This window comes from Charadrius vociferus, unplaced genomic scaffold, assembly GCF_000708025.1.
Source record: "Charadrius vociferus isolate BGI_N301 unplaced genomic scaffold, ASM70802v2 scaffold3, whole genome shotgun sequence".
NCBI lineage: Eukaryota > Metazoa > Chordata > Aves > Charadriiformes > Charadriidae > Charadrius > Charadrius vociferus.
Genome location: NW_009647748.1, coordinates 673,440 through 681,730, shown reverse-complemented (window position 1 = coordinate 681,730; position 8,291 = coordinate 673,440). Strand labels below are relative to the sequence as shown.

The window sequence follows — 8,291 nt, the reverse complement described above, 5'->3', positions numbered from 1 at the left end:
CCTTGGCAGGCGTCCATCATATTTTGGACCTCCAAGTGGCTAGATCTAGACTAGTTAGTGTCTCCGCTGGTCTGAGCACCACACCTGACTCCTATTTTATAGCTCCTCTGTTGGCACTGCAGTACCCTTTAGTACCTCAGGGACCTCTGTTGGCCTCTGAGAGCTCTTGGCCTGCAAGAACACGATCAGGAGGGAAGTCCCAGCAGCTCTTGGAAGGTCACATCAAGGCTGGAGCCTGAGCTTTGCTGGGGGACGCTCACAGGAGAACACCTCGGCTTTCCTTGCAGCCCTCAGGTCAGACTTGGCAAGGCAGCTGGTCCCCAGCAGCTCCATAGCCCCAGGGGATGGAGCAGTGGTCTGGGAGGGTCAGCCCGTTTGCCCAGTGGTGAGCAGTGCTGCACGTCCATAGAGCGTGTCCTCTGGGCACTCGGCGTGTGGGATGGGATTTTACTGTGAGACAGTCTCAATGTCATTTTGACTTCTCTGTCTTTGCTTTTGAAGCCAATAATGGGCCGTTTCTGTTCCCCACCACATGATCTGCCCCGCGGTGAATGAGGAGCCTCTCTGATGAGTGATCTCCTCTGTCCTGTGCCTGTTCCTCCCTGCTCCAGAGGGAGTTCTCATACCAGATTTCACCCAGGTGCTTCTCTTGTTCCTGGGAATGCAGTTCAGCACTGGGTCAGGAAGTCTCTGGTCCATTGAAATCCTGCCTTTTGCTGCTCGAGTTGCCCAAATTTGCAACTCCCTCTCTGAAATCTTAGAGCAAACCAGTCCTTTGTCACTTGGCCGCTTCCTGCAGTGGTTAGCATGGTGTTGGCCAACCTGGAGCTCCTGCGAGCAGCCCGTGCACTGGCAGGTGGGGCAGGGATAGCAGGAGCTGCTCTTCAAAAAAACGTTTTCTGTGTGTGTTTGGGGATTGTGCTGAGACAGCAGAAAGACCTCTTGCTCCGTACGGTTCCTCCCCATGGGGGGAGGCTGCAGCCCTTCGTGGTGACCTGCAGAGCTGCTGGAGGGGCATGAGGAGTGGAGATGAGTCCCAGGACCATCTGCAGCAGGAGAAGGTCGGCTTTTGCCCATAGCTCTGGGGGAGCCATGTCGCTCTCCCCTGCGTCCCCCGGCTCGGCGCAGAGCCTGCACGCGCCGCCGTGCCGCTCCGGAAGGAGCAATGGGGCTGGGATGCTGCTCCTCACCGAGGAGGTGAGAGTCCCGCCAGTGCCAAACGCTCAATTGCTGTCATGTTTGAAAGCTCCTTGAAAAATGACTTCTTCATCCAGTTCCTAACCAAACAAGTGGAAGCTCCAAAAAAACAACAGTTCCTTCCCATGCTGCTGCCAGATCAGTGCTCGCTGGTGTGTTTCTGAGCAGGTCAGCAGCAAGGCAGGACTGCCCGAGGGCTGAGCGGATCAGACCAGTGGGTAGCTGGTCCCTTTGTTCTCCTGCACCTGCTTAGGAGATAGGAGAGCATCTGGGGAGCTCCGCATGGCTTTGGGGCGATGGTGCAGGTGACCTGATTGTCCCTGCGGGCACAGGGAGCAGTGCCTGGGCACCTGCACTGCACTTAGGACTGCGGACCTGTGAGCCAAACACGGGTACTGGCTCTTGTGGGGACAGGGAGATCCCAAATCCAGATGGGGATGTGCACCCAGCTCAGAGTCACTGGCCACCAGCGTGATCTTGGTTGTCTTTGCCCATAACCATGGCTTGATGTCCAGCTGCTGTGTCACAGTCACTGGAGGGCTCTTCTGCAGCTGCCCAGCTGGGGTCAGTGCCGCGATGCCCGGCTGTGTCCTGAATGCTAACAGACCCTTCCCTTCTCTCGCTTTTCCCTCCCGCCTTTCTGCCAGCAGTTCCCTATCAGCAAAACCCCTACACCCCTGCGAGCAGCTCCACCGTCATCCAGTGCTACCGCTGCGGGGACACCTGCAAGGGAGAGGTGGTGCGCGTCCAGAGCAATCACTTCCACATCCGCTGCTTCACCTGCCAAGGTAGGACGGTGCCAACCAGCGAGCTGGTGGCCAGGTTGCCCCACGGCCCCGGGTGCAGGCCAGACAGCAAAAGGCTGGGGACAGACCTGCTTGGCCCACTGAGATGTGGTCACACACCCAGGGGTGGATGTGGTGCGGTGCAGGTGGGGAGGTGACGGCGTGGTGCTGGCGGTGATGGCAGAGCCGTCAGGCTGTGAACAGGGGTGACCAAGACCTGAGCACTGTCACTACCCTTGAGCTGTTTGAATGCCACCAACCTGTGCTGTACCAGTGCCAAACGTACCCACGGCCCATCTGTGATCTGGGGGCGGCCCTGCATCCTTCATCTGCCTGCCTGCCCCCAAATCAGGAGGAGGAGGAGGTGTCACCAGGCTGAGGGACAGTGGGGTGGGGAGATGCCCAGAGTGGCTTCTGGTGGGGCTGGGGGTGGGTGACGGATCGCTGCCACCCACACGTGGGATGTGACCGAGGTGCCCCAGGATGCTGTGTGCTGCAGCTGGGGCTCGGTGGCCCCTGGGGTCTGGCAGAAATAGAGGAGAGAGGTTGCTCAAATCCTCCCTGAGCACAAGAGGAGAGCTGCGGAGCTGTAAAAGCCCAGAGCTGATGCTGAAGGGCTCCTCAGCGTGTTCATTAAAGCAGCTGCTCTCAACCAGGCCGGCGGCTGGTTCTGTTGGTTGTAAAGCATCCCATTACCAGGGCTTTTTAGAGGTCTCTGGTCTTCCAAGCTCCCAGCACCTTGTGCTAAACAGGACATAAATCCCTGTCCCTTTGGCCATGCTTTGCTGCTCCTCCCTTGGGGATGGAGGGTTTCTCTGGAGGGGACAATCACCAGCCCTGCTCCAGCCCCATCCCCTGTGGTGTGTGGGCAGCCCCAGATTTCTGGGAGGGGGTGTGCACCCCAGGTTGTCCTCGGGGCTGACCTACAGGTTTGGAGCACTATGCAGAGCTCCTTCATGGCTTAGTGTGCAGGATCCAGCCCAGCCGGAGCTGCGCATCCAGACAAAGAGCTCAGACAGCCACCGGCTTCAAAGGGGCCAGGAGCGGCAGGGAGAGCTTGGCAGTGCTCGCTGCCTGATTTCCAAGTGAAAGGGAATAAATAATGAGAGGAAATCCTCCTGTCTCACCTTCCCTCACAGCTCTTACCTCCTGCTACCTCAGGCTGGCTGCTGCCGGCTCCCACGCCAGCCCAGCAGCTTGTCCCCAGCGTGTCCCCAGGAGCCTGGCACGACTGGGGATGTGCTCCGGGTCCCACACCAAACGGGACCCAGACCTGCTTTGGTTTTTTTCTTGGTTCTGCTTCCTGATACTGTCCTAGAGCTGGTGGCTTTGTCCCTGGTCACTGATGAGGAAAGGCTGGCAGGCTGTTTCGGAGAGCAGGGGGTGCTGCCCTGTGCCCACCGCTGGCTGCCCACAGCTCTGGGAAGAGCTTTGCCAGGGGATGCTCTGCAGGAGAGGAGCTGCATCTCTGCCCCATGGGCCCTGCAGCCAGCGGGTCCAGCAGTGCCCTGGGGAGGGTGGCCACTGTGCAGGCTGGCCCATAGGCGCGGGTGAGGTGTGCAAGGACAGGACAGAGGAGTGCCTGGGGGCAAAGGGTAAAGCAGAGACCAAGAGCGGGTGCTCAGTTGCTCCGTAGTTCCCCTTGCGGGGCAGGTGATGGGCATCGTGCAGTAGCCCCAGGACCCGGTCCCTGTGCTGCTCCTGAGGTGCGTTTCAGGGTCTGATGCTGTCGAGGTCTCTCTGTGGATGGAGAAGATGTAGGAGGGAAATGACACCAAGGGCCAGGGCTTGCTACGTCGTCTTGGATTACTCTGATGGGCTGTGCACCACCCACGGTTCCCACAGCAGGGAAGGAAGCGATGTTGGGCAGGACATCTATGGAAAAACAAGTAGTGAGAACACCAAACACAGGGTGTCCCAGGACCTGTTCCCGTTAGTGTATGGCTTCATGTCCAGGCCAGGGAGTGGAGATGGCTCATCATGGAGAAGGCCATGACCCAGGGCATGGAGAAAACCTTTCCTGAGTTGTCCCTAGGGCATGCCCAACTCTTTGCACTCTTGTTCTTGGCTTCCCAACACCATGTGAGTGTCAAATGAAGGGGCTGAGCCCCATCCAGGTGCCGTGGGTCCAGAAGGGGATGCCACAGACCCTCCTGGGCTGTTTGTGCATGGTGAGTGGGGGCTGCAGGGGTACTCTTCCCAGCACTGGGGTTTCCTCTGGGAGCGTCCAGCCCTGGCTGCTTGGGCAGCCCCATCCTGCACCCCGCCACAGCCCAACACTGACATCTTGTGGTGCTGGGGGAAGGCCCCAGCGCATCTGGTGGGATGGGAAACCCTCTGAGATACCTGCAAAAAGCTGTGTCTTCAGGGATGCTCTGGGACCACTGCTGGAGAGGCAGCCAAGGTGGGCTGGGGGATTCCAGCTGGCCCCGGGGCTGGACCTGCCCGCTGCCCCTTTGATGGGTGCGTGTCCTCCCCCTGCAGTGTGTGGCTGTGACCTGGCCCAGTCGGGCTTCTTCTTTAAGAACCAGGAGTACATCTGCACCCACGACTACCAGCAGCTTTACGGGACCCGCTGCGACAGCTGCGGGGACTTCATCACCGGAGAGGTCATCTCTGCCCTGGGGAGGACCTACCACCCCAAGTGCTTTGTCTGCAGCACCTGCAGGTGAGCTGAAGCCATCATCGTGGGTGCATGAACCCCCTGCAGAAGCCCTGGGCAGGTCTTGGCCGTGCACCAGAGAGGGTGTTCTCTTAGCCCGCAGCCCCTCGTTGCCTGCTCAGCACCGCAGCAGGCAACTCCTCTGCGTTTCCTTAGTGGAAACCCATGGGAGGCAATGCAATGGCTCCGACCCTTCCCTTTGCAGCCTGGAGATCTGACTTAATGCCTGCCTTGGTCCTCCTGCCACGTGCACATTCCCTGCCTCCCCTGGTAGCCCTTGCCTGGAGCCCCTCTGCTCCCCACCACCGCAGGTCCTCCTGTCCCCTGGGGAAGGAGCTCAAGGGCAGCCCCAAGCACTGCGTGGAGGGGAGCAAGCAGCTCACGCCTCTCCACCTCTCCTTGACCACAGGAAGCCATTCCCCATCGGAGACAAGGTCACCTTCAGCGGGAAGGACTGTGTTTGCCAAAACTGCTCCCACTCTCTCATCAGCACCAAACCCATCAAGATCCACGGGCCCAGCCGTAAGTTGACTGCTGTTGTGTTATGTGATGGCTGTGAAGGGGGGGACCACGTGCTCCTGGATGGTGCTCAGAGGGGGGGGGTGATGGGATGGGTTTTGGGGCCAGCACGCAGTGCTGCATGGAGCCACGGGCGTTTGCAGAGGTTTCAGAGGAGGAACAGGGTAGTTCTGCAGCTCCACCCGGGATTGCAGGTCATCGCTGGTTTCGGAAACTCCCTTGGCCTGTTTGTGACCTGGGCGGGCGCCGCCACCCCGGCAGGTGCTGTCTGGGGCAGCAGGGAAGTTTCGGAGCTGGGTTTGCTCTGAGGCGGTGCCCAAATGTTGTTTTGTGTCCGGCTGCACCAAGGTCTCTGTCCAAGTGCCAGCCCGGGGACCGGTTGCCCGGCTTTCCCAATGCTGGTGTTACTCGCTGCCTCTACAAGCGCTGGAAAGGCTTCTTATGCTCACCCCCTTGCACTGATGAACCTAAGCTAACGCTCAGGGAGAGCAATGGAGAGGCTCTTTTTGGGTGGGTTTGGCCTTAGTTTTGACCGCAGGTTGTTCCTTGCCATACCCTCTCTTCACACCGTTCCCCTCTCATGGGGCTTTGTCCCCTCCCAGTCTTTCCTTGCTGGTGGCTTTCTGCCCTGGGTCACTGCGGAGCATCCCGTGGGTGCTGTGTTTGGGGGCTGGCAGAGCATCCCCACGGCACGGAGCTGGCCCCGTGGTCCTGGGTGGTGCGCAGAGGGGGGGGGGTGATGGGATGGGTTTTGGGGCCAGCACGCAGTGCTGCATGGAGCCACGGGCGTTTGCAGAGGTTTCAGAGGAGGAACAGGGTAGTTCCGCAGCTCCACCCGGGATTGCAGGTCACCGCTGGTTTCGGAAACTCCCTTGGCCTGTTTGTGACCTGGGCGGGCGCCGCCACCCCGGCAGGTGCTGTCTGGGGCAGCAGGGAAGTTTCGGAGCTGGGTTTGCTCTGAGGCGGTGCCCAAATGTTGTTTTGTGTCCGGCTGCACCAAGGTCTCTGTCCAAGTGCCAGCCCGGGGACCGGTTGCCCGGCTTTCCCAATGCTGGTGTTACTCGCTGCCTCTACAAGCGCTGGAAAGGCTTCTTATGCTCACCCCCTTGCACTGATGAACCTAAGCTAACGCTCAGGGAGAGCAATGGAGAGGCTCTTTTTGGGTGGGTTTGGCCTTAGTTTTGACCGCAGGTTGTTCCTTGCCATACCCTCTCTTCACACCGTTCCCCTCTCATGGGGCTTTGTCCCCTCCCAGTCTTTCCTTGCTGGTGGCTTTCTGCCCTGGGTCACTGCGGAGCATCCCGTGGGTGCTGTGTTTGGGGGCTGGCAGAGCATCCCCACGGCACGGAGCTGCCGCAGGCAGGGCTCGCTTCAGCCCACGTCTGGAGCAAGGGGACTGCAACATTAACATCCATGTTCTGCTGTCTCCCGTATGCCCCGTGTTTGCTGCTGTCAAGTCCCAGGGGAGCTGTCTCAGCGCAGCGCGTGGGCGGAAGGCAGGGAGAGCCGGGAGCTGTGCCACACCGTGGTGCCCAATCCCGGCCGCATCAGTGGGCTGAGCCTGGGGGGGGTGGACCTCGCTGCTGCAGCTCAGCAAGCCCTGGAGCATCAGTGCTTGGAGACAAGTCCTGCAGCCAGGGCTGGACCCAGGACCATGGTGTCACCTGTAGTCCTTGTCACCTGGTCACCGTGGTGGCACTGGTGGTGGCTGTTTGGACTGAGTTACGAGTGGGCACTGATGGGTCCCTGGCAGCGCCCCCCCAAACTGCCTCCTCCCAGTTCTCACCATGGCCTCGATGGGGTTAGGAGACGTGGCGGGGTTTGAATGAGCACCAGCCAGAGGACGGGGCTTCCCCCCATCTTCCTCTGTGGGCACCCGGCGCTGCCCAGAGGCAGGCTGTGGCCAGCAGACAGCACTGCCTGGCTCCCGTAGCAGGGGAAGGGCAGCCACACGCTGCCTGTCGCCCGCCTTCCTCTCCCTTCCCGACAGCTCTCCTCCCCGGCCTGCAGCGCAGGGTTACCTGAGGGCACCGTGCTTTATTCGTAGGCAGCTGCCTGCATATGCTGTAGCCTGCTGCCCACACGTCCCCCTTGCTGCCCAGGTGGTCCTGGCAGTGCCACCCAGAAGGGGTGGCAAGGGAGATGTGCCCTACTGGAGCCCGCGCTGGTGCCCTCTGCAGGGAGGGCATCCCTGGGAGGAGGATGCTGAGCCTCTCCCTGCAGCCCCGGCCCTGCCAGCAGCTCCAAAACCAGCAGGACCTGTGTGAGAGAGGGGACGGATTGTGGCTCAGCCCGGCTGGCCAGCCTGCTTTTTGCCAGGAGTCAAAAATCCTCCCCGCCTCAAGCTTTGTCCAGCGGGCAGGGACTTGGTGCAGAGCTGTCTGGAGATAAGCCGGGTGGAAAAGCCCATCTGTGCGGTGCTGCCGCACCTCCCTGCTGCGGCGACAGGGAAGGGGTTAAGGAGAAATCCCACGTGGGCAAACCTGCTGCCCAGGGGGAGAAGACGACAAGGAGGAGTCAAGGTCAGGGGTCCGAGGCCCATGTGCTTCCTGCTCCCAGCCTTGACGGGAGCCAGGGGAAGCGGGGAAGGAAGGGAGTCTCGTAAATACTGCAGCGGGGCCGGACACGGCTGCCGGAGAGCACAGCCCTTCCTCTGCTGCGCTGGCTGCCGGACGCTTCCCACTGTTCCCGCCCCGGGGGGATGCCCCTGGGGACCTGCCAGGGCAGCCCACGCGCTCGCCCTGGCTCAAGATCACCACCCGGCAGGGAGACCCGGCTCTCTGTGCCGGGGTGGGTGCTCGGCCAGGGTGGCTGGGTGCCAGCAGTGCCTCAGAGGTCCCAGCTCCAGCAGGAGGCTTTCCTCCTGGCTCCTTTGCTGGGAACAAGCAGAGGTGCCATATTCCCCATAAAGAAATGGTGCCCAAGGGGCTGTCCCTGGGGCGATCTCAGGAGCAGGGTGTTCATAACAGCAGCATCCTCTAGAAAAGGGGGTCCTCCGGGGATGGGCTTCCCTCTGGGTGTGAGGGGTACTCTGTGTTAAACAATTTGGGTGCCTTGGCGTGAGCCAGCAGCTGTGGGTGTTCTTGCTGCGCTGCTGAGCCCCCCGCCAGGGAGCTGCGGTGGTCCCC

At 60.9% G+C, this 8,291-nt stretch overlaps 2 protein-coding genes across 2 annotated transcripts in view; one reads left to right on the top strand and one right to left on the bottom strand.

The window, feature by feature from the left end:
• The window catches only part of SH3TC2 (SH3 domain and tetratricopeptide repeats 2), a 63,903-nt gene extending 63,570 nt beyond the window's left edge, over nt 1–333 (bottom strand). The window contains exon 1 of the mRNA XM_009882085.1: nt 261–333. Coding sequence (XP_009880387.1) covers nt 261–333 — 73 coding nt within the window. The remainder of the gene's footprint in view (nt 1–260) is intronic.
• Nucleotides 334–807: 474 nt separating this feature from the next.
• ABLIM3 (actin binding LIM protein family, member 3) overlaps nt 808–8,291 on the top strand; it is a 25,296-nt gene continuing 17,812 nt past the window's right edge. Inside the window, exons 1-5 of the mRNA XM_009882084.1 lie at nt 808–856; nt 1,848–1,985; nt 4,467–4,650; nt 5,054–5,166; nt 5,358–5,424. Of these exons, the coding sequence (XP_009880386.1) occupies nt 808–856; nt 1,848–1,985; nt 4,467–4,650; nt 5,054–5,166; nt 5,358–5,424 (551 nt within the window). The remainder of the gene's footprint in view (nt 857–1,847; nt 1,986–4,466; nt 4,651–5,053; nt 5,167–5,357; nt 5,425–8,291) is intronic.